At 36.6% G+C, this 25781-nt stretch overlaps 5 protein-coding genes and 1 long non-coding RNA gene across 6 annotated transcripts; 4 read left to right on the top strand and 2 right to left on the bottom strand.

The window, feature by feature from the left end:
* Positions 1-491: 491 nt before the first annotated feature.
* Positions 492-5432, top strand: LOC141654952 (B3 domain-containing transcription factor VRN1-like). The gene is made up of 6 exons (XM_074462059.1): positions 492-572; positions 1461-1803; positions 2231-2382; positions 2490-2704; positions 5231-5243; positions 5337-5432. Exons 1-6 carry the CDS (start codon positions 492-494, stop codon positions 5430-5432), a joined length of 900 nt encoding a protein of 299 aa, XP_074318160.1.
* Positions 5433-9825: 4393 nt separating this feature from the next.
* LOC141655958 (uncharacterized) lies at positions 9826-11619 on the bottom strand. Its single transcript, XR_012548267.1, has 2 exons — positions 10158-11619; positions 9826-10011 (listed from the first exon to the last, which is right to left on the bottom strand). It is a non-coding gene; the product is annotated as an uncharacterized LOC141655958 (long non-coding RNA).
* A 140-nt stretch (positions 11620-11759) lies between these two features.
* Positions 11760-14184, bottom strand: LOC141654953 (uncharacterized). Its single transcript, XM_074462060.1, has 6 exons — positions 14120-14184; positions 13909-14014; positions 13430-13637; positions 13115-13344; positions 12110-12350; positions 11760-11896 (listed from the first exon to the last, which is right to left on the bottom strand). The coding sequence occupies exons 1-6, from the start codon at positions 14152-14154 to the stop codon at positions 11760-11762; spliced, it is 957 nt and encodes a 318-aa protein (XP_074318161.1). The 5' UTR covers positions 14155-14184.
* Positions 14185-17374: 3190 nt separating this feature from the next.
* On the top strand, positions 17375-20421 carry LOC141654954 (B3 domain-containing transcription factor VRN1-like). Its single transcript, XM_074462061.1, has 4 exons — positions 17375-17464; positions 18524-18860; positions 19835-19986; positions 20092-20421. Exons 1-4 carry the CDS (start codon positions 17375-17377, stop codon positions 20419-20421), a joined length of 909 nt encoding a protein of 302 aa, XP_074318162.1.
* Positions 20422-21536: 1115 nt separating this feature from the next.
* Positions 21537-23404, top strand: LOC141656957 (polyubiquitin). Its single transcript, XM_074464053.1, has 2 exons — positions 21537-21665; positions 22323-23404. Exon 2 carries the CDS (start codon positions 22323-22325, stop codon positions 23238-23240), a length of 918 nt encoding a protein of 305 aa, XP_074320154.1. The 5' UTR covers positions 21537-21665; the 3' UTR covers positions 23241-23404.
* An 896-nt stretch (positions 23405-24300) lies between these two features.
* LOC141654955 (B3 domain-containing transcription factor VRN1-like) lies at positions 24301-25154 on the top strand. Its single transcript, XM_074462062.1, has 3 exons — positions 24301-24490; positions 24559-24719; positions 24822-25154. The coding sequence occupies exons 1-3, from the start codon at positions 24301-24303 to the stop codon at positions 25152-25154; spliced, it is 684 nt and encodes a 227-aa protein (XP_074318163.1).
* Positions 25155-25781: the final 627 nt, after the last annotated feature.

Below are 25781 nucleotides of genomic sequence, written 5' to 3' on the forward strand. Positions count from 1 at the left end.
TGGCACAGATTCTTGTTCCAGAGGGACCATTTCCGTCTTACCAAAAAAAAAAAAAAATTGTAAACATTTTATTATCTATTGTAACCATAATGGTCTAACTAGTGTTACAACTATGCTAACTTGTTTTCCAAAAGTGACCACATTTGGGTGTAAAATGGTCTTAAAATAAATTCCGTCTTTTTTTTTGAACCAAAATGACCCGTCTGAAGGAGGACCGACTATTGTGGTGGTGATGGTGGTTAGTGGATGAGACATTGACACCCGTAAAAAAACTTTCTAGATAAATAAATGAATAATAAGACACCCTAAAATTAAACAATTAAACAAAAGATCGGAACCGATAAAATTGCATTCATTTTACATCCTCAATGTCTAGAAGCTTCAGTTTTTTACTGCCGAAAAGACTTGTTGTTTACCTTGTTAAACACTTAAAAAAGTAAAAAAAAAAAAAAAAAAAAAAAAACAACTGAGCAAGATTCACAGTTTCCTTCATGGCAATTGATGATCATCCTCATAACCTCCCCAGCTTCTTCAGGATAATTCTTGAGCCTCGAGGCGATCTTCATGAACTGGTACTCTACTCTGTATATATACCTTCGTATCTTGTTTTCTCTCTTTTATCTAATCTATAAGCATCATTTTGTCTCAATAGTTTGTTTACCTCTAAAAAATCCACATAAATAATACAAAAGGTAAACAAATGATTGAGACGTAGGTAGTATATTAGTAGTTAATCGGAAATTATAGTCTCAAAATCAATTATATCTCCCTATGAAATCTAAGAGAGTAGGATCGAGCATGCGGTTATCATTGTTTCATTTACAGAATTGCATGTCATTAAGTCCGTCACTGTTTACACCTAGTAAATAAGCTTTCCTAAGGCACAACGTTATGTAGGTAGAATTGCATGTCATTAACTGCGTCATTAACTCCGTCACTATACCAAAGTTCGCTAGTGTGGGTGGTAAGACTCTCATCTGTTAAACAAGTGGTTAGGGGTTCGATTCCTGACTTCTGCGAATGAAAAAGCGAAACTTGGTAGAGGTCAATCCATTAAATTGTCTTAGTATCCGAAGGAGATTGTCCCACCTGTTAGTAAATGATACTCCTGGTCAACATAAAAAAAATAACTCTGTCACTATTTGTTTTGATGCTGTTCGATTACTCCCTCCGGCCCGTTCATATTACCTATATACGCCGTATATTCTATTTTTGGTGTCTCAATCAATTGTTTTATCTTTCTAGTTTGGCAATGCCTTTGGGGCCTTGAGCAATTTGATCATACACACTTAATTGGATATACTTGTCGTCCAATAAATTAGCCCTCTCCTCTTTCCATGGTTTTGGTGACAATCCAAAAATAAACAAATGAGCGGGATAGAAGGAGTATTATTGTTGTCGATCACTTAGATACACATTCGATGGAAACTAATAAATGCAATTATTTATTATTTTATCAGGGAATTCCTAAAGAGTTTATGGCTGAATATGGGAATGAACTATCGGATGTTGTAAGCCTCAAAATTCCAACTGGTAAGACATGGAAAGTCGAATTACTGAAAGAAAATGGCAGAGCATGGTTCAGAGATGGCTGGCATGAATTTGTGACCTGTTATTCAATATGTCATGCCCATTTCTTGGTGTTCACTTATGGAGGAATGTCTCAGTTCAGTGTGTTTATTTTCGACAAGACCGCTTGTGAAATTGAGTACCCTCTTGATCCTCAAGAAACCCAAGTCCCGGAGACTGCAACTGAAACTCACATCAAGAGTTACCCTTGTTCACCTAGCTCTTCATCAAAAGGTTCTCCATTTTCTTATTTGATGTCAATTTTATATCTAATGCTTTTGGTCATCAATTGATCTTTTGTGAGGCGGTTTTACATTAGTAATGTGAAACGGGTTTACAACAAAAAAAATTGTTCAAGAGTATAAAACCGATATTGAGACTCAACAATTAGTTAAAACTAACTTTTGGATGAGATGGTTACTTGACTTGGTATTAGAGACGTGTGATTGAAAGGTTACGGGTTCTCACCCGTCACCAACCTCTATTTCTAAAGCGGAATATTAAGAATCAGGTAGTAATTGTATCCACACTTCAAGCCCAATGGGCATTCGTGTGAGAGGTGTGTGAGGCCGCTTTACACAAGAATTTTTGCTTGGATATGGGCTACTACGGCTTCCCGCACTTCACCCTTGGTTATCTTATTATTGACTATTTCTTGCAGAAAACGGGATGCTTGCTTTGGTTGGGCAATACAGAAGGAAAATTGGAACTCTCAACCGTGAGCATATCAAGAAGATTAATTCTTATCAATTTGAAAACCCTTGTTTTACCGTCAGAATGCGACCGTGTTATGTGATGTATAATTTTCGCCTGGTAAGAATTTGATTCGTTGAAGTAAACTGAAAAATAAACCATATAAATGAGATGAATGAAGCAGTACGAAATAGTTACTTAAAATTTGCTTTTATTTGGTGAGGCAGAACGTACCATTGACGTTTGCTGCGAAGTACTTGAGAAAAATTCGAGGGAGCTGCACACTTGAAAATGCAACTGGTGATACGTGGCCTGTTCGATGTGAAGGCAATACACCGAAGTATATGAATATTGTTGGAGGCTGGAAGAAGTATGCATTGGACAACAAATTGCGAGTTGGTGATATATGTGTTTTCGAGTTGATCAATGCTGCCAAACGTCTGTTCCAAGTTGAAATAATCCGATGCTCATCTTGAGCATCAGGTGTTGGGGGTGTTGCTGGTACGAGTAGTCCCACGAGATGACTGGAAGAAGTGGTTGAAGTAAATTGCTCGACGATTAACATTTGAAAATGTAATGTTGTTTTTGGAACAATGGTTTTTGGTATAGGGTCCTGTTGATCGAAAGGCCATGAAAGAAAGCTCCTAGGAACTTTTATGTTTTGATTACATGTAGGCCGTAGCATAATCGGGGTCATTAGTCGGGTCAGAATTAGACAAAAGTGGCGCGGCCTTGTCCAGCAAGGGCTTGAAACTTGAATGCTATGTCAATGATTCTTGCCCTGTTTTTATACTCATTCTTGTTAGTAAGGATGACAAATTAAGGACGAAACCTCCTGTTGAAGAGATTACGGTATATTCACTATACTAGTTTGGATGCCCGTGCGTTCTAACGGTGTAATTAACTTAGTAACAAAAAAATAGTTATAAAGTCTTAATATTTACATTATGTCTAATCATTTATTTAGATATGATCAAAAGTCAAAACATCTTATTTAAGAGACGCAAAAGATATTATAATGTTTATTACTGCTTTCTTTGTTTTCGTTTTCTTTTGTTGTGAACTTCGTTTTGTGGCCCTACTCGCTGTAGGTCACGGGTTAATCCCATTTTAATCAAAAAAAAAAGAGACGCAAAAGATGTCGGGTTGATACCTAAGTTCCAAGAATGCCTCACAATAAGACAAAATCGCTTAAACTTAGAGAGTTTTTATAAGAGTTTGTATTAATGGCAAACCTTAGTTACAACAATATCATACAAATATTAATCACGTAGATATTTATATAAGCGATTATATATTGCTACATTAGTGATATTATAATGTTTATTTTAAGACTATCGATATTATAATAACTTTATTTAAGACAAAATCATAATTAAAAAATAAAATGGGTGCTAAATATACATAAGCTGGTTATTAATGTGTCATATATAATAATCTCTGCACTAAAATAGAAAATTTATGAATCTACATTATATAAAAGCCAAGTCTTTTTATGACTTTTGATTGGCTGCTTAAATTAAGGAGATAAATAGACTTTTGACCCACCACTATTTATACCATCACTTACATAAATTTTGATCAATTAATTTCTTAATTCACTAATTTTTTATGCATCATTAACTAAGTAAATTTAATAACTAAGGAATAAATCAACATAACAAATATAGGTCTAAAAGATAAAAAAAAAAATTACTGAAATGAAAATTTTAAAAATCGAAATAAAAATTACCATAATAATTATACTGATTAAATCATTTTGGTGGTTTTTTTTTAACATTTAAAAAATCACCAAAATAATCCATAGCAAATATTTATATTGATAAAAATAAAAATATTTAAATTCGAAAAAAAAATCACCATCACCATAATATTTAAACAACAACCCGTGCATTTTTATGTACGAGTCTAAAACTAGTTATAATACAATCAAGTGTTGCATAAAAAATCTTGAATCCGCAAACAAATCAATAATGAGTTTTTTTACTTTAATAAATAGTAGAATTAAATTTTTTATTTTTCATATATAAGTAATTATTATGTCTCATTACATCTATACATCTATACAATAATATAAAAAGGCTACTGGAGCATCTATCTAAAAAACACGTGGCATCCAATTCTTCTATTTAGATGACATTCGGCAGTATTCTCAAGAATCTCAACTTACACATTGAGTAGTCATGAAGTCATTAATACTGGATTAGGAATTGGAAGAGTGAAAGACAAATGAAACTCCAAAAATACTTCATTACTACAAGCAATTAAAGGACAAAAATGCTTCATCTCCACAAGCAATTAAAAGACACATTAATACGTGAACATTCAAATTGATTTCTATGTTGAAATCTCAACGGAATTTGCATTGAATCCACTGAGACAATCAATATAAAACGTAAGGTCTACACCCTTCAAAATTACAATAGTGAACTCATCTTTTTTATTTACTATCATTTATCTTTATCTCAAAAAACATTCTTTCTCAAATTCTAGCCTTAATTCTTTTGTTGGATTTTCTCAGTACTTAGAAAAATGAGCAAGATGACAACAATAATGGGATAAGAGGAATAATTTAAGATATTGAAGTTACTGAGATAACTAAGATTCGATGATGAAAATAAAAGCGGAAATATTTCAAGGGGTATGTTCTTTGATGGGGTTTGTTCTTTCATCCCCAAAGTACACTACTCTCAACCGTTACGGTCCGCATTCTCTTTAGTATCCGACTTCTTATCTTCTGCGGTTACCAAAACATTCTTTGGACATAAGAGTATATTAATTCACATACCTTCAGCTCTATCTTCTGCGGTTACCAAAACATTCTTTGGACATACGAGTATATTAATTCACATACCTTCAGCTCTATATTGTGCAACTTTTAAACCGTTATTTGTGGTTTTTGTTCCTTCCTCTATATTGGTGCAACTTTTAAGCCGTTAGTTTTTGTTCTATTTCTTTTCAATTGCAGCTTCTTCACTCAGGTATATTTACCATTCGTACATTAATTATATCTAAGCGATTATTCATTTTGTTGTTTGTATAAATTGTTTTTCTTTCATGTGTGCTTATTCAAGGTACAGATGAAAGGGAACAGATCATACAAAAAGGGAAGTGGTGCAGAAAGAACAAAGGAGACAAGAGATGAATACGAAAAGGAAAAGAAGAAATGAGTCATCAAGCTGGATTTTCCGATAAAAATACTTGTATGAAATAGACATTAATGTATTCCTATAAGTGTCTTAGTCTCTTTTATAACAAATGTCCTCTTTATTGATACGGGCATACGGCTAATTAAGCGTTGTGAATATGTTTGCCTTTTATAATTTAATAGTACTCCATGATACAGATCGTGCCCTAAGGAGAGTCGGTCGATTGAGCAACCCCATCCTGTTGTCGTAGTCTCATAAAACACAACCACCCATGTAAATTGCACCACATCACTGACTCCTCCAAAGCAATTTCGATATATCAACACACAGGATAGATTTGTTCAAGAAGACGAGTACCAAAATCTGATAACAGTGCATAAAGAAGTCGAACAAAAGAAGTGAAGGATGATGTTTCTCTACATCACGGCTAAATCGCCAAAATCAGTACCCTACCGCAATGCTCTACACATCTAGCGTTGTTATGTTTCCACAGGTGTTCCGGATGAGTGTTATACATTTGAATGTTGTGGAGGATCATCTTTCCAACCTTTCGACAGTGAAACGTAATTCATCAGCATAAGTCCAGACAAATTCCTGCACAATTAAAGAAGAATGTAAATTGTAATAGGCCCAATACTAAAAGAACGAGCGAGCGACAATTTTAACATATAAGTTACTCCTTATTTACTAGCAAAAACTTTGACAAGCCAGATTCGATAAGAATAGTTCGCCTACGTATCATTATTATGGTTCGTTAAATGATTCTAGTCAGACCATTATATCATGCTAAATGGTACTCTACAAAGCGGGCAAGAAGTTCAAAATCAAATTTGAAGAACTAAACAAAATAATAGCTTCAGTTATAGTGATGACTGATGACTTTGTGAACAGTTACACATAATTTAACTTCAGTTATTGTGATGACTTTGTAAACAGTTACAAATATTTACTTCACGCCATTACAACAACATTTTGCTATATTACATCATATTCCTGAACCAAAGCATGGTGAGCCTTTGGGCTAATTTCCCTGAGCCATTATGTGCAAGAAATGTAATTCCTCGTCATTGTGGTTAGAGCCATGAGTTTGAGAGAAAAAAACATGGTATAGGCCGCTCAACCACTATCCACCACCGTAGGGTGTAACCTAAAACAGTTACATATTTTATGCAATATTAGTGTATTAGTGTATTACTATAATTGCTATTCAATGTCGTCAATATCTCACATTCTCCCCCCTTGATTAAGTGATCTTTAAGGGAGAATTTTTAAGGCTCTTTACGACCTCAAATCAGAAGAAATTTTCGACAGTGCATAAATAAGTTTCAAACTCATTAACTCGTGAAAAGAACTGTAGGTGTGGCGAAGCTAAACCAATAATTCGATTCAGCCAACTCAAATAAGCTTCGACTGCATTGAATCACCAACTAACTGTAAGATGAGAAAGTTGTGTTTGTATTTAGTGAGTAATTACAATGAGTTGCTATCCTATTTATACAGGGAGATGGACTCTTGTGCAAGAAATATAAATCTAATATTTACATGATAAATATGTACTTAATTGGAGTAAGTATATTGCTAGGAAAATCATTGCACATTTTGTGATGATATGGAAGATACGTTGCTTGAGGAAGAGTCTATAGTTGATATACTGTTGATACGCCCCCGCAAGATGGACGTAGGAGGTAGGAGTCCTATCTTGTCTCGTAGTGCATGAAAGCGAGACTTCGGAAGTGGCTTGGTGAGAGCATCTGCCAGCTGATCTTTACTAGCGATATGTTGGATACGAATGTGGCCTAGCTGAAGTTGCTCACGGACGAAGTGAAAGGACAGAGCCATGTGTTTCATTCTTGAGTGGAAGACAGGGTTTTTAGCATATAGAGTTGCAGACATGTTGTCACAATATAGAGCTGGTGGTTTGAGGATGTCGATATGCAACTCAGTGAGGAGATTTCGTAGCCATAGAGTTTCGGTCGTGACAGCTGCTACTGCTCTAAATTCGGCTTCTGTAGTGGAGAGTGCAAGGCCGCGTTGCTTCTTTGATGACCAGGAGATTGGATTGCGACCAAGATAAATTATGTAGCCGGTGGTTGAGAGGTAATTGTCTTTATCACCGCAAAATCAAGCATCACGAAGGCATGTAAGCACATTGGTGAGTTGCGGTGAAGCTGAAGACCATGTGTTTGTGTGCCTTGTAAGTAGCGTAGTAATCTTTTTAGAGCTGACCAATGGTTAGAAGTGGGGTGGTGAAGGAATTGTGCTAGTCGATTGACAGTAAAAGCTATATCTGGTCGAGTGAGGGAGAGATATTGCAGACTACCTACAATAGCGATAGTCGGAGTGGTTTTCAATTGGTTTATTATCCTCACGGACTAGTGGATTGTCAGTGGCCATGGGAGTGGTATTTGGTTTGGCTTCAGACATTCGAAATTTGCATAGGAGATCATGTATATATTTTGATTGGTTTAGATGAAGTCCAAGGTTGTTCGGGGTGACTTCAATGCCGAGAAAATAGGATAGTGGTCCAAGGTCTTTGATAGAGAATCGATGCGCTAATTTATCAATGAATAGTTGTAAATGATGGTGATTTGGTCCGGTGATGATTATATCATCAACATAAACAAGCATGTAAATACGTACATTTTTCACATTGTAGATAAATAAAGAGGAATCCGAAAGTGATTGTTTGAACCCGTATTGCAGGAGATAGGTTTTGAGCTCCGTATGCCATGCTCTTGGAGCTTGTTTGAGACCATATATTGCTTTATTTAATTTGCAAACATAATCAGGTTTTGATTCGTCAAGAAAGCCTTGTGGTTGGGCCATGTATACATCATCGGTCAGGGTGCCTTGTAGGAATGCATTATTGACGTCGAGTTGTCGGAGAGACCACGAATGTGTGACTGCGAGAGAGAGAACAAGTCGAACTGTAGTAGGTTTAACGATCGGATCAAGGTTTCATTGTAGTCGATGCCGGTCGTTGATGAAATCCTTTAGCTACTAAACGAGCTTTGTATTGTTTCAGTGAGCCATCGGGATTGTATTTAATCCTAAAGACCCATTTGCATCCAACAATGTTTTGTGACGGTTGACGAGGAACAAGTGACCATGTTTTGTTGCGGTCAAGAGCTTGAAACTCCTCTTGCATTGCTTGTCGCCATTGCGTGGAGACAAGAGCTTGTTTGACGGTTTTGGGTAAGGATGTGGAGGTGGCGGTAGCTTGAGCTAAATTCGCATATCTGGGATTGGGTTTGCGAATGTTATGGTCAAGTCTAGTTTCAACGGTACGTGGAGGAGGGACTTGGGTGGGTCGAGGAGTAGGAGTAGCCGTGGCTGTGGGAATGGGCACGGGATTGGCTGTAGTGGCGGTAGTAGAGGATGTTGTAGTGTCGACAGTAGATGATGTTGTAGGAATAGGTTGAGAGGTAGGTATTGGTTGAGGTGTGGGTGTAGATATAGGTGGCTCAGTTATTGGGCGACGAGAGTAGACTTGGTGAATGGGATGTCGAGATTGAGTGGCAGTGGGGGATGGATTGGGCGTGGGTGATTGGACAGGAGGAGGGAGTATGGGGATGACGAGTGGGCACCACTCGTCGATGTCGATATCCGGGGAGGAGGATGCAGCATGAGTTAACAATTGTGGATATGGAAATTCATTTTCAATAAATTTAACATGTCTTGATGTATATAGACGATTGGTTTTAGGTTCAAGACAATGAAAGGCGCTTTGGGTAGAGGAGTACCCCACAAAGATGCACGGAGTGGAGCGATATTCAAGTTTATGTTTGGCGTAAGGGCGTAGCCAAGGGTAGCATAAACATCCAAAATTATGGAGTTTGGTGTAGTCGGGTTTTAGATTATGTAGTCGATAATATGGTGTTAGGCCATTAAGGGTGGCGGTGGGAAGTCGGTTGATTAAATATGTGGCCGTACTTAAAGCGAATGGCCAAAGAGTTGTAGGAAGGTGAGCATGAGCGAGTAGAGCAAGACCTGTCTCGACAATGTGACGGTGTCGTCTTTCGGCATAGCCATTATGCTCCGGAGTATGTGGGGGAGAGGTAAAATGACTTATGCCATTATCGAGAAGGTGATGAGTTAATTTTTGGAATTCACCGCCATTATCAGAAAAAAATCTACGAATCGGTTTTTTGAAAAATTTTTCAACTAGTGCTTTAAATCTTATGAATACGTTGGTTGTTTCAGATTTTTGTTTAAGCGGGAATAACCAAGTATATTTACTAAAATGATCGACAAAAATTACGTAATATTTGTATTTTTCCCGAGATAGGACGGGACTTGTCCATAGGTCAGAGAAAACGAGGTCTAATGGTTCGGTTGTGCGAAGTGACGAGGTTGCAAAAGGAAGTTTGGTGCTTTTGCTAATTAGACATGAATCACAGTAAGAATAAGTAGATAATTTAAATGGTAAATCTTTATTAATGAGTCTCATTACATCATTGGTAGGATGACCTAGTTTGTGATGCCATGAGAGTGGAGATGAGCCGGTTTGCGATGAATAAACGGTTCGGATCGACGGGCTCAACTCATACACGCCATCTTTAACCGGTCCCTGGAGTAGGGTCTTTCCCGTCGCTCGTGCCTTCACAACAAAATTAGATGAAGAAAACAGTACGTAAGCATCATTATCTTTGCATAATTGCGATATTGAAATAATATTTCGAGAAATTTGCGGAACATGTAATACATTTAATAATTTAACAGAAGAGGAAGGTAAAGAAATGGAACCTATGTTGGCAATTTGGAGCGCAGACCCATCTCCAATCAGGAGGTCATCAGAACCGACATACGGTGAGTGTAGTGCGAGTGTATCAAGGTCAAAAGTGACATGGTTTGATGCACCGCTGTCAAGAAGGTAGTTTGGGTTTGGGTTAGGAAGGTAGTTTGGGTTTGGGTTAGGGATGCCGTGGGTTGTGGCAGTGTGTGCTTGAGGCCCTTGTTGGTGTTGACGGGTTGGAGGGGCAGGAAAGATGATGGTGGGAAATAGCTTTCGAAACAAGGGGCAGTCGGCTATGACGTGACCCACTTGTCTGCACCATTGGCAGCGACCCTTAAAGGGTCTAGGATTCGGGTTGGTTGAGGGTGGCGGGTTAGGATAGGTGTTGGTGTTATTGTTGTTGTTGCGGTAATTGCCACGAAATTGGTTGTTGTGACGGTAGGAAACGTTGGCAGTGGGTTGAAATATATCGGTTGTCGGGTTTTGTTTGCTGAGAAGTTCATGTTGAAGCAGCTTCTCGTGAAGGGCTTCAAATGAAATAGGGGTATCCCGGGCTCGTATAGCATCGATGACGGGTTTAAACAGGTTATAGTCAAGGCCTTTAAGGACCTTGGCTGTGATGTCCTCGGGATCGATAATGGTGCCCATTAAGGCGAGTTGGTCAACGCACGCTTTAATGGCATGCACATACTCGGTGATTGTTTGGTCACTGGTTTTTACGATCGAGTCAAGACGATCTTTTAATTGTAATTTGTGAATTCGGGATGGGTTAGCGTATGTTTGGGCTAATATATCCCACGCTTCTTTGGATGTCTTGGCACATACAATCAATGCTTGTATGGTGGCAGAGAGAGTGCCCATGAGAGCTCCTAGAAGGAGTCCATCTTGTTTCAACCACGTGAGATATGCGGGGTTGGTGGTTTCTGTTTTGTCGGCATTGACAATGGTGGCGGGTGGTTGTTGATGGGTTCCATCGAGGAAGCCTAGGAGGCTTAGCCCGAATAGGATATTGGTTAACTGAAATCTCCAGGCAATATAATTGAGGGAGTTCAACTTGACGCAGTGGTTCAAGTTGAGCGAAACAAGGGGTGTGTTTGAGTCGTGTGGGTTTTGAACTTGGTGTTCGGTTGGTGCCATGGTGAGGAGTGGATGGGAAGGGCGACTGGTTTTAGTATGTTTGAAGGAAGCGGATTTTGGCAGAAGGTAGTTTGGGGTGTTGGATCGATTGCGGCGTGATACCATGTAAGATGAGAAAGTTGTGTTTGTATTTAGTGAGTAATTACAATGAGTTGCTATCCTATTTATACAGGGAGATGGACTCTTGTGCAAGAAATATAAATCTAATATTTACATGATAAATATGTACTTAATTGGAGTAAGTATATTGCTAGGAAAATCATTGCACATTTTGTGATGATATGGAAGATACGTTGCTTGAGGAAGAGTCTATAGTTGATATACTGTTGATACTAACAACCAGACGTTTTAGTATTAAGAAAACTCGTTACAAAAGCCGTGTGCTACTCGGTTTAATTATAGTCTAAAAGGGCAGTTGTCACAAAGTGTAAGTCATGTAGGAGACTATAGAGTAAATAAGTAGTAGATTACCTCACTCAAAATACTCCATTGCCACATGCCTTAAAATCATACATGGCAAAATCATCCCTAGCAAGAACCCGATAGCCATATTTCGGACCTGGATGAATAAGCCCGCTAGTGCACATAGCACAAACTCTACCAAATGAAGATTCTGCAGAAAAGCGAGCATTAGAGGTTGCCAAAGACAGTGTGAATGCACAAATATTATAAAAGATGGTTATCAATTACCCTTTTAAACATCTATATTATGTATTACACTCACCTAATTCATTATTTCATTTTATTCCCTTTATCGCCACCAATAATGTCTACCATTGTTTTTACTTTACCCATTATAAAATGCATCATTATAAAAATGATTTACCATAATTAGCATCCTTTTCCATGATGCAGCAGCCAATAACTTCGAGAAACGGCTCTTTCTCCATAGTCCAGTTGTCGGGAGAGTGACCACTAAACAAGGGAAGAATGAACTCGGCGAAACAAAGCTTGGTTTCATTGTTGAAGTTGCTCGACTTCACCGTGAAATTCATATGAAAGATTATTCTACACTTTTCCATCCGGTCAATAACTCTTGTGACTACCAAAAGTTCCCAATCAGCCTCCTGAAAAACCAAATCAATAAAATTTTAAATCGGTGTTATAAAGCTGGCACCTTTGCAAACCGGCAAAATCATTTTGTTAGGTAATATTAAATTCTCATTACAAACATCAAAACTTTGGGTTTCAGGCTCACACAAAATAAATATCCAAACCAAAGAGCCACATAAAAAGATAAAACCAGAAACGCGTGAAATGACCGTGGGAAACCGAGCCAAGTCAACTTGCAGTGAGCCAAAACTGGGAATCATTTTGAAGTCGAGGATTCCCAAAAATGACGAGTAGAGAATCAATGATGATTTTTTGAAGATTCAAAATTTTAGCAATTTCGAGTATTTTGCAATGCACTTTTAAAGATGCTAAAAGACAACTACCGGTGTACGCTACATTACCTTTCTAAAACATAAAGGACAACTGGTGTACTTCTTCAAATAGTTGATCATTCACTTGATTGGCCAAAAGCCAAACCACATGAACCAGCAACATCGTAACAACCTCAAAAACAAACATATCATTTGCAGGGCTAAGGGGTCTTTTTCCTTGTGTAAGAGATCATCAAGTTACAATAATTGTCAATTTGTCAGTCCCCTCTAATATAAATCGCCATTGCACTATAGAAGTCTTGTGCGTGTGGTGGTTGGGTTATCGATTACAATATAAGAGATCTGATTTCCATGATCCGAAACAACCAACCAAAAAAAATCTTAACACCTAATTGACACTATTGTAGATAAAACAAGAAAAGAGTTACATAATACAACTGACTTACCACTTTACAATTGAGATGTTTGACGGCTTTCATTGCAAAGACGAGATATTTATCCATATATCTTATTGTATCTTCTCTAATTGTCGAACAATTCAATCCCGTTGAAGGACGATAAAGCCAAAATCTTGAGTCTTTAAATTTGTCTCCAAGTACAACATTGTAACCGTCTTTGGGACCCGGGTGAATCACCTTGTCATGACAAATCATGCAACTAATGCCCAAAGGATTACCTGCATTGAGTTTTAAAAAGTAAATGTCATTAGTATCAAAATTTATCTGAGTTTCCTAAATTTTCAATAGGTCACAAGTCTTAACCTGTATCAACTTTCTTCAACAACGCGCAACCTTGAATTACAATTCCTTTTTCATCAACCTTGTTCAAAGAAGGAGTTTTTAACTCGGCATAAAACATTTCAACCTTTCCAGATTTTGATTTAGCATCAAAGTTGACGTGCATTGTTGATTTGGGATATGAGATATCATACCCAACACGAGTTACCTCGACTAACTTGAAATCGACATTCTTGCAAATATCATAACAGTCAAATATCAGTACAATTGATACCTTGATTTGGGAAATGACGCAACCATTAACTTTTCGTATAACGAATTTAAATCTAGATTAAAATTGAACATCAAGGGCGTATAAGATAGTGTAGGCACAAAACTATGCATCATATTGAGTTCTCACACAATATTAAACAAGGTCAGGTTGTATAAGTCAAAATCATTCGTACTAAGCACAACCAAGTAAGTATAAACAAGCAAATGCAAACGGGGATAAACACACATACCTGGACGCAATTGAAATAGGCTAGAGCTATTTCGGCAAACGGGGAAAACTCACTGACTTGACGTGTAGGATATTGTGGTAAAGTGATAACCTGAAGAGGCATTTTGCTGAAGACAACAACATGGTATAATCATTACGAGTAATACAGTTACAAAGCAGATAAAAAGCAAAGTAGTGAGTATTGAACCAAACCAAAATACAGGAATACTTACTCCATAGGGTTTCTAAATGGAAGATTATGAGACATAGCATACCTAGCGAGCAGCTGAAAACAAAACCGAAAACCAACTTAGAAATACTTGAAAAAAAACTATAATATCAAGCCCCAATAGAGAAAGTCAAAACCGAAGGCAATGGACAAATGATAAATCACCTCCTCAAATTCATCACCATTTTCATACAGCGGGGATGAGTCGTTTATAAAAGCAGTCTGATCCAAAAATGGGCGATCCCTCCATACTCCACAAGTTCGAAAACTATTTATATATTCTGTCACCAAAACATAATAATAAAAAAGATGGTTTCTTTCAATTTTTTCAATAGACATAGCATAGTCCTTTTAAGCACGATTACACCCTTGTGGCTTCATGGCAAGGGAAGGCTTGTCCCAATTACACCCTTGTGGTGGGACCCTTCCCCGAACCCTCGCCTAGCGGGGACGCCATCGTGCACCAAGCTGCCCTTTTTACGTGTGAATTGTTAGTTTTGAATTTATGACCGGCGTAAAGTAAAGTGACTCACTATGTTGTTTACATAGAAGTAAAAGTGTAAAACTATGTACATCAAAGTATCAAACCTTACAACACATGGGTTGTTGTAAATTGCTTTAAACCCTGTACAACATATACTAACATGGATTTAAATCACAGAGAATTTCAATAAATAGTATCAAAAAATAGTTTAAAACTTGTGTAAACTGACATGAACTATACTAGCTGATTAAGACTCAACAATTGAATTGAAATTATATAGTCCCTCTGTCTCGGTCATTTGTTGTCTTTTTCCATGTCATTTGTTGTCCTTTTTATTTTAAGAATGAACTTGATAAGTAATTTGATCATTCTCATTCAATTTGTTCCACTTGTCATTTAGTTATTGGTCCTCTCCTCTTTCCTTGGTCTTTGTGCCAAAATCAAATGACAACAATTGACCGGGACGGAGGGAGTACATATATAGAAAACATACTTATATCCAAAGCCCTAATTTTGGAGGTAGAAACACCCAGTAAATCCTCATAACTACGCGCAGGACAGTAACCCATAGGATTCAATGCGGGGTTAGAAGAAGAAAAATCAGACATATAACTGTTTCAACCAAAAATTAATAAAATTGAAAGTTAATCACACAGAATTTCAACCGAAAATTAATAAAATAAAAGCAAACAAAATTAATCCGAAACAATACCTGCAAGCTGGGTAATTTGATGAAGATTTTGATTTTGATTTTGATTTTGATGAATATTGTGAATTTGTGATTGTGTATAGAAGCTGAGTTTTTTTAAAGACATTTTATTGGTGGATGATTTTATATATATGAGTCTCCCATATTTTCTATTCTATTTATTCCTATTTTAATTACTTATATACTAACTTTAATAACCGGGCGATACCCGGACCAACTTGTAATATTATGTCTCGTGAACTCCCGTATACAAAGAGGCTTTGATGCGTACTTCAATTTCAAACTAACTACATTACTCATCCTAAGAAATTTGTAATTCAGCAAAAAAGTAGTTAAGACTAAAATATTTAACGTATATTACTGTTTAGCCTCTGATATGTTGTTATGTGCTTCATGTTTTTCAATTATTGTTAAGATTTACATAGTATTTGTTTTTTTTTTTACAATACAATTATTCAGGTTAAAATCCAATAATGACACTTTTAGTACGCTTATAAGAGATTAGTTAGTCGTACAAATACACTGAAACTTAATATCACATCACGACACGTCTATAACTAAATGTCACACACCTTAGTTTTTGAGGAAATCTTACTAAATGCCCGATCTATCTCATAACAAAAGGGCTCGTAATAAAAGAAACATACTCGTATACCAATTAAACTTACAAATCGAACCTCTTTAATAAACACAATAGTTAATGTGAAAACATTAGTTACAAAAAGGTTTACAACGTCAAAACTACAAATTGCACTTCGAGAAAATTAATGAAACCATAAACTAAAATAAATACCACTAATAGCATTAATAGTTGTCGTAATACGCATCGGAATTTATCACTTTGGTAAGAACTTTAGAGTAAGAATGAACGTGAAGCACCAAAAAGTTGCTACACCAAGAAAGAGATTTTGATTTAAGAGGCTTTTCCGCAACACGATTGGGGACTCAAATTATCACAACTAAATTGCAAATCGCCAATTACCATAGGTGAATCAACTCATCAATGCAAAAATTTTACGCACCCTCTTAAATAAATCTTAGAATCACCTCTTTATTTAGAAGTGTGTTTATAGTCTAAATTTCTATAGTCTATATTAACATGTTCTAATCTCATAATAAACATGTATAAACTGAATGCGGAAGCGATAAAAGAGATCGATTACTTACCTCCAGCCATGGCTTGAAATTATTAATCCGTCTTAATGAATAACCCAATTTCTTATGCCCCAAATCTGACTTGGCTTCCAAACCCTCAGCCTCACAATTTAGATGGTGTATTTTCTTAATGAGGTAGGTTTGGTGAACCTTAATCAGTATAAATATGTTCCCCATCAAAGAGTCAATTGAACAGTTTCCTAAATTGTGAGTGGTAAGTTATGGAAGATAATAGTGGAAACAAGATCCTAGGTAAATTCCACAATACAATAGACCAACTTAATTTCCATAAAATAACTTAATTAAATATTAATAAAATACTTATTTATTTTATGGAATATCTTACATTCTCCCACTTGGTCTATTCAACAAGAGACATGACATATGGATCATGGGCTTCATGGCGATGAACTCTCTTAGAGCAAGAATTAATGTTCCATGTATCACAATATATCAAGTCACTCACACCACACACATTTAACTTAATGAGTAAACCCACGTTTACTCGAGGTTCAAACAAAATGATATTTCTCAACATTACTTTATAAATATGCGCATATAAATCCAAAAGAGAAAATATCCAACTTAATAAAAGTTTTTTACAAAAACTTAATGGATGTACTACATAATGGAACCAAGTCTCATTCTCACTACATTATCCTTGAAAGTCTTAATTGGCATGCCTTTAGTCAAGATATTGTCGTGTCTATGTAAGTTGTATATTATTTGATCCGTTTTAACTTTAAAACGGATAAATATTCGTATTTCTTCCACTCTCCACTGTTGATTGACAAGAATTGCATTCATTGATCGAAAAGACTTGTTATATTTACTTCTTGGAGCTTCCATTATTAAACACATTGTTAAACACTTGAAATAATCCAAAATAAAACAACACAGCTAAATTTGCAATGTCCATCATGGGTATTGATGATCATTCTCATTACTATCCAAGCTTCTTCAAGATAATTCTCGAGCCTCGACACGATGTTTATAAACTGGTACTACACTAAAGTTGTACTCCCTCTGTCCAAGTCAATTCCATATATTTGATCAATATATGTCAGGTGTATTTTAATCAAACGTATAAAGTTGGCTTGAACAAAGGGAGTATATATTCTTCTGCCATTTAATCATCAGCTAGTCTTGCTATAGACGGATATGTCCGTTTCTAGCTAAAGAGGGGTCAAATAGCTTGAAAGTGGCGACATTTTTGCCTCCCACCACCCCATTTGTTGCTTGTCCTATTAAAATTATGGTATTATATTTGGCCCGTCTTCAGTTATAGACGGATATGTGCCGTCTAATGAGATTTTGTGTTTAAGCATTTCCTTTGTTTTGCCAAAGTTGTAGTATAGATTTGCAATCTTCTTACGTCCGTAACAACATTTCTGTCTTAGTAGTTTGTTTAACTCTGATTAAAATAACATACAAAAAATATGAAATGTAAACAAATGATTGAGACGCGCTTATGGAGCTAGGTAGGATCAATACCATATTCTTATGAGTTCTGGATAATGCCATCATGTCATTAATTCCGCCACTTTCTGTTAGAGTATAAAATCATTCTTGGACCTCTAATTACGACATTATCTATATACGTATCAGGACTATATTTTGATGCTTTTTTTTTATTAGGTAAGAAAACTAGGTTGATCCTCTAGGGTAGGACCAACCTATCTCATCCTTTCGAATGAGGGAGGTAAGTTAAAGCCACCGGCTATCAAACCACCTCGAAAGAGTTGGACATGAATGTCCAATAGTAGCGATGAAGTCAGCAACTTTGTTGGCTTCACGAAAGCAATGTTTGATTATCACTTAATCGAAAAAATGAAGATCTAATTTTACATCCTTGATAATACTAGAAATTTCCCAAGGAATTTGCCAAGTACCTCGAACTGAGTTAATAACACATAAATTATCACCCTCCACAATAAACTTTGAGATTCCTAAGTATTTAGCTGTTAAAATACCTTCTTTTAATGTTGTTCGGTTATTATTGTTGTCGATTAGTTACGGTTTAAGTTCAATGGAAGCTAATATTTGTGTAATTGTATCAGGGAATTCCTATTAAGTTTATGACTGAATATGGGAATGATCTATCGGATGTTGTAAGCCTAAAAATTCCGACCGGTAAGACATGGATAGTTGAATTACTAAAAGAAAATGGCAGAGCATGGTTCGGAGATGGTTGGCATGAGTTTGTGCACTATTACTCAATATGTCACGGCTATTTCTTGGTGTTCACTTATGGAGGAATGTCTCGGTTCAATGTGTTGATTTTTGACATGACCGCCTGCGAAATTGAGTACCCTTTTGATCCTCAGGAAACCGAAGTTCCGAACATAGTGAGTGAAACCCAGATCATCAAGATTAACCCTTGCTCTTCATCAAAAGGTTCTCTGTTTTCTTATTTGATGTCAATTCAATTTCCATCATACAAGTTTAAAGTTAAAATTCATACCTAATGTTCTCGGACATCAACTGATGTTTTATGAGACGGTTTTGCACTAATAATATGAAATAGGTCTATGACAAAAAATATGGTTATAAAAACTTTTAAAAGTGACTACCAAATACTCCGTTTTACACTAATTTTTTTGTGCTAAATAGTGTTATTTACCAAATTAATTAGACTTTTGGGGTTCATTTCAAACTATTTGGGACGAATGGGTCCCCGTCATCAGTTCGTTTTTTTTCTTCTATTTTTTAGGTGAAGCCGCTAAGTTCCCTAGCGGCTTGTATCTCTACCACTTTCCAGTTGGTATAATGTGTGTTTGCAACTTTTTTGTACTGAAATAGTAAAGCCGCTAGGAAACTTGACGGCTTATCCTCTTCCAATTTTTCTAAAGTTGCAACATTGTATGAAAGGTGGAGCCCAAGCATGCAAGCCGCCTAAGTTCTTAGCGGCTCATGCCCTTCTCTTTTTCTAGAACTTAACAGTACCCGTTAGAAAGTGGTATAGATACAAGCCGCTAGGGAACTTAGCGGCTTCACCTAAAAACTGAAAAAATAAAATAAACTGATGACGTGGAACCATTCATCTCAAATAGTTTGAAATGAACCCCAAAAATATACGGAGTAATTAATTTGGTAAATAACCTTATTTAGCCCAAAAAATTGTTTTACACCAAGTCTTGTGTAAGGCCACTTTACACAAGAATTTTTGCTCGGATATGAGCTAATACCGCCCGCCCTTCACTGTTTGGATATCTTGTTTTGTTACGAGATATCGACATATTCATAATTAGGAAATATGGTATCGTGATATATCGTAGAAAATGATATTGTGATTTTCTAATTAGGAAATACGGTATCTCGACATATCCCGATATCTTGTACAGTAACATGTTTTTCCCTATTTCTTGCAGAAAATGGGATGCTTGCTTTGGTTGGGCAATACAAAAGAAAATTCGGAACTCTAACCCGTGAGCACATGAAGAAGATCAATTCTCATCAATTTGGAAACCCTTGTTTTACCATCATAACACAAGTGTCTCATGTGACAGGTGATTTTCGCGTGGTAAGAATTTGATTCCTTGAAGTAAACTGAAAAATAAACCATATTATGAATGAGATGAAAGGAGTAATACGAAATAGTCAAAGTTGTTTTAATTTGGTGCGACAGAATGTTCCAGCGAAGTTTGCTGTGGAGTACTTGATGAAAACTCGAGGGAGCTGCACACTTCAAAATGCAACTGGCGATACATGGCCTATTCGATTTGAACGCAATACAGGGTATGTGAGGTTGTCTGGAGGCTGGAGGAAGTATGCTTTGGACAACAAATTACGAGCTGGTGATATATGTGTTTTCGAGTTGATAAATGTTGCCAAGCGTCTCTTCAACGTTGAAATAATTCGATTTTCATCTCGAGCATTAAGTGTTTGTGTTGCTGGTCCAAGTAGTCCCATGAAATCTTTGGAAGAGGAGATTGAAGTAATATTAATAGACGATTAACACTTGAAATTGTAACGTTTTCGGAATTAACGGTATATTAGTATTTGGTAGGGACTAGGGGGTATGATTGATCGGAAGGCCAGATTGAAGTATTTGTTTTGGCTGGTTGGTTATATGTAGGCCTTATTTAAAAGATGCCGGACTTGTGTACTATAAGTTCTTTAATTTCAATATCGGTCTAATTTTAAAGATGTTTCACAAGCTTCTTTCTTTTTAACCTCTCCTATAATCCGTTATGAGACTCATCTAAAGTTAATACTCTCTTAGACCATCCCCAAGCAGTGGTCGCGCTAACTAGGTCGCGACCCGATTTTACTTTTAATCCTACCTTATTAACCTTGACCCATTTTCACCCTCCCAAGCAGAAGGTCGCGACCTAGGTCATCAACCCAATCATTATCCACTTTACAACATTCACAATCATTGTTTTTTTATTGTTTTATAATTGTTCAACCAATAAGAAATTGACACCTAGAAGGTCAATAAGACCTCTCTTTTGATCAACCTTGGTCACAAATTAACCACCCTTGGTCACACATTAACAATACTAATTACTTGATTAACCGTGACCAAACAAGGTCATGACCAAGCAATTGACCTTGTTTGGGGATAGTCTTAAAGAAGAATGGGTGAAGTAGGTATTGCGTTTGGTTGTTTGGATACCGTAGAGTCTTGAGAAACAATGTATGGTTAGGCTAGTTCAATCTATACGCGTATTATGATTAATCTTTTGGATGATGTCACATCACATTGACTTATACAAATGTGAATTATCAGCTAATTTGTTGTTCGTTGAGTGAATTATTTCCTCTAATCCAATCCATTATACCGCTGATGTCAGTAAATATGCTGAAAAACATGAAATACAGTCAAAGCTACCACGAAAACCACAACATGCGAATAGACAAAATCGCAAAATCAACTCCGCCTCCATAATAATAAAGAGACGAAATAATTATTCTCGCATACTGACTACACCAGACATAATTAACCTGATTCAAATTGGCCGAAAGCCCGAAACTATACCCGATCTAATTAACCCGTTTACCAAATCCATGTAGAATGGTTTGGATTGCAAGGAGTTTCACGTTAGGAAAGAAGAGGCGTGCCTTCTAATCGTAATCTATATATAAGCCGGCCAACAACCATCCCTATAAATACCACCGCATATAATCATACCCTTTCATTCAACTCACAATCAATCAATTGATTCAATCACCAATTCCTCAATTATTTTCGCTAAGGTATAATTTTTCCGCCTTTCTATTTTTTCTTCAATTTCTTCTTTTATTTTATTGTATTTTGTTATTGTAATTTACTTTAATTTAATTCATGCACCATAATTTTCAATTGATCTTAGCATTAAGATTAGGGTTTCATTTTTGTAATCGGAAGTTACAATTTTTTACCCAGCTTGATTGATTTATTGCGTTGATTGATGATTTGATTGCAAATCCATTGGTTTGATTCAGATCGCTTAATCTTTTGTTGAAATTGTGTGGAAATTTCGTTCTTTTTGCTGGTTCTTAATTGATTGAAATTTTTTTTAGCAATTAATGAATTGTCTGGTTTTAGATTTGTGATTCATTTGTGTGGCGATCGATGATTCTGCAAAGATTTTTCTTTTTCTTTTTTTGTTATTATGATGAAATAATTGTTGGTTTATTTGATGGTCATATACTTTGAATTGTCTGATCATTAGGAAGTACTTGCCATAATAAGTGGCGTCTGCGTACCAGCAAATTAGTTTTATTTTTTTGTCACAAACTGATTGTTAATGATGACCATAAACTTTCCCATTTTATGGGATTTCATTGATGGATGATTCTTAATTAAGTGAAATCTGTTCGCCTCAAATTTACGAGTGCTTAAGTCTTAATTGGGCTTTTGATTACGTGTAGATGCAAATCTTCGTCAAGACCCTAACTGGCAAGACCATTACTCTCGAGGTTGAGAGTTCCGACACCATTGACAATGTCAAAACCAAGATTCAGGACAAGGAGGGCATTCCTCCAGACCAGCAAAGACTGATCTTTGCTGGGAAGCAACTCGAGGATGGCCGCACACTCGCTGATTATAACATTCAGAAAGAGTCTACCCTTCACCTTGTGCTTCGTTTGAGGGGAGGCATGCAGATTTTCGTGAAAACCTTGACTGGAAAGACCATTACTCTGGAGGTCGAGAGTTCTGACACCATTGACAATGTCAAAACTAAGATTCAGGATAAGGAGGGCATCCCCCCAGATCAGCAAAGGCTTATCTTTGCTGGTAAGCAGCTGGAGGACGGCCGCACCTTGGCAGATTATAATATCCAGAAGGAGTCTACCCTCCATCTTGTGCTTCGTCTGAGGGGAGGGATGCAAATCTTTGTCAAGACTCTTACTGGCAAGACCATTACTCTTGAGGTCGAGAGCTCCGACACTATTGACAATGTCAAGACCAAGATTCAGGACAAGGAGGGAATCCCCCCAGACCAGCAAAGGCTGATATTTGCCGGAAAGCAATTGGAGGATGGCCGTACCCTGGCTGATTACAACATCCAGAAGGAGTCTACCCTCCATTTGGTGCTCCGCTTAAGGGGAGGGATGCAGATTTTCGTGAAGACCCTTACCGGAAAGACCATCACCCTGGAAGTTGAGAGTTCGGATACCATTGACAATGTTAAGACGAAAATTCAGGACAAGGAAGGGATCCCACCAGATCAGCAGAGGTTGATCTTTGCAGGGAAGCAGTTGGAGGATGGCCGCACCTTGGCTGACTACAATATCCAAAAGGAATCCACTCTCCACCTTGTCCTCCGCCTCCGTGGTGGTTTCTGAGCTTTTGGGGACGGGGTTCTTACTTGACCATGTCCGTTCTCTGTCGTTATAGACTATTTCCCTTTCATTTTATGACGACTATTCCTTTTGTTGGTCATAAAACATGTTAATGTTGGATCTCATATAAGTTAACTACATGAATAAAAAGTGCCATTTGTATCTAATTTGTGTGGTGGTGTCTCCGTCAAACTCCATTACTGGTTTTCGAAACTTGAATACCTCCGCAGAGCTACGTATGAAAACAGCAATAGACATTATCTCACTCGCGGAAAGCAAATAGGATCAATGAGCAGGGTAACAATGAAACTGAACAAAAAATTTATCATAAAAACGGCTCTGGTAATTAATGTAGTCCTCAACAGTTGATGTTTCAGTGATTAAAGTCTCCTTATTTACTTTATTATATAATTACTCCAGTCTCCATATTTATTTATAATTTATATTTGATTGATGAACGTCAAACTTGTTTAAGTCTCATCATGGATGTTGATGATCATCCAAATAATTTTCCAAGCTTCTTCAAGATAATACTTGAACCTAATCACCACCTTCAAAAATTGGTACTCTGTATTATTCTTACCTTTTCTCTCTTTTTTTCTTTAGATTTAGTGACGAATTTTGTAGATATGGTGTCTTTTCCTTTTTTTTTTGGTTTTGTTATCATTCTTCATTTTTTAGTTATCCAAATTTAGAAAATACTCGTAGTACATTATAAATAGGAATTGGGATGGCGGAAGTAGAAGTCCTTTGGTTAAAAGTTATTTTTTTGCGCAGGCTACTGGCTACTACATTACGCTACTAGTTCGTCCCTGAAATTTTCACACACTGCATGCTGCGTGCTGGCTTGCATAGTAACGGAAGTCCTAAATTTTGTTGTTTCGGATTATCCAGGGAATTCCAAAAAAATTCATGACGGATCATGGGAATGATCTATTGGATGTTGTAAGCCTAAATATTCCAACTGGTAAGACATGGATTGTCAAATTACTTAAAGAAAATGGCAGAGTATGGCTTCAAGACGGGTGGAATGAAATTGTGAGCTATTATTCAATATGACAATATGTCCTGGCCATTTCTTGATGTTCACTTACGGAGGAATGTCGCGATTCAATGTGCATATTTTCGACATCACATGACTACCTGCGAGATTGAGTACCCTCTTGATCCTCAACAACCTAGGGAAGTACAGAAGAGAGTCAACGTAACTAAGACCAGGGCTAACCACAGTGCCCCTAATTCTTCATCACAAGGTTTGTGACGGAACTAGAATTTTCGGTGATGGTTATTTCTAGTTAATTATGTTTTAACTTTCTTGCAGAAAATGGGATGCTTGGTTTGGTCAGACAATATAGAAGGAAAGTTGGTGTGGTCACTCGTAAGGATATCAAGAAGATTAATTCTTATCAATTCGAAAACCCTTCTTTTACCGTCATAATGCACCCATCTTATGTGACGGATACTGGTAATAAGTTTCGCGTGGTAAGAGTTTTATTCACTGTACTATATAACATATAAATGAGGTGGAAGGGCGTGCTAATTCAAATAGTTACCGGTCTAATTTGTTTCGGTTTGGTGCCACAGAGAATACCATCAAAAATTGCTGCAGAGTACTTCACAAATGCACAAGGGACCGGTACGCTTCAAAATGCAAGTGGTGATACATGGCCGATTAGATACAATGGCAGTTCACCAAAGCTTCTTAAATTTTCATGTGGATGGAAGGAGTTTGCATTGGACAATAAATTATGCGTCGATGATATTTGTGTCTTTGAGTTGATTAATGCAGTCGAGTGTTTATTCAAAGTTGAAATAATCCGACATTCATCTCTACCATCAAGTGTTGGTGTGGCTGGTCCGAGTACTTCTACAACATCTCCGGAAGTGAAGCGTGAGGTAATATTAATCGACGATTAACACTTTTACAAACTCGAAACTGTAAAGTTGTTTTTGAAACAGCGTATAGTATGATCATAAGGCTAGGGAAAGAATCCCCAGGAACTATTTGGAGTATAATTTGTGTGTTTTATGTAGTCTGTAATTTATTTATTTATTGACAATTTCGTAATTAATTAAAACGGGTTAAGTTTTTACTCTCTAATCCAAATCTTTATTAAATTTAGTTTTTGAATGTTGATGTACTATTGTGTTCATTAGTTTCATCTTTGTCTATATACTTTATGTGAAAAGAATCTGTAGTAGACAACTGAGCACGATTGTTGATACTCATTTATAAACAAAAAAGTCCGAGAATATGTGGATCTAGTCAATATAAATATATATTTTTTAAATCTTTAGATATTACTGACGTAAATGAAAGCTTCTTGCTGTAAATGAAAACTTCTTGAAGATTATATTTTATCCCTAAGGTTAGATCCCACCCTCACATCATCCACTTTGGCTAGTAAGCCTCATATATATGCCTATTTCCTTGAAGAACTTTTTTCATTGATAAATACAGTTTCATTGACTGAGACGGAGAGAATATTAAATTGTCGATGTTCCTACTCGTATACGACTGTACTCATATAGTCATATTTCTTC

Source organism: Silene latifolia, chromosome 5 (genome assembly GCF_048544455.1).
Source record: "Silene latifolia isolate original U9 population chromosome 5, ASM4854445v1, whole genome shotgun sequence".
NCBI lineage: Eukaryota > Viridiplantae > Streptophyta > Magnoliopsida > Caryophyllales > Caryophyllaceae > Silene > Silene latifolia.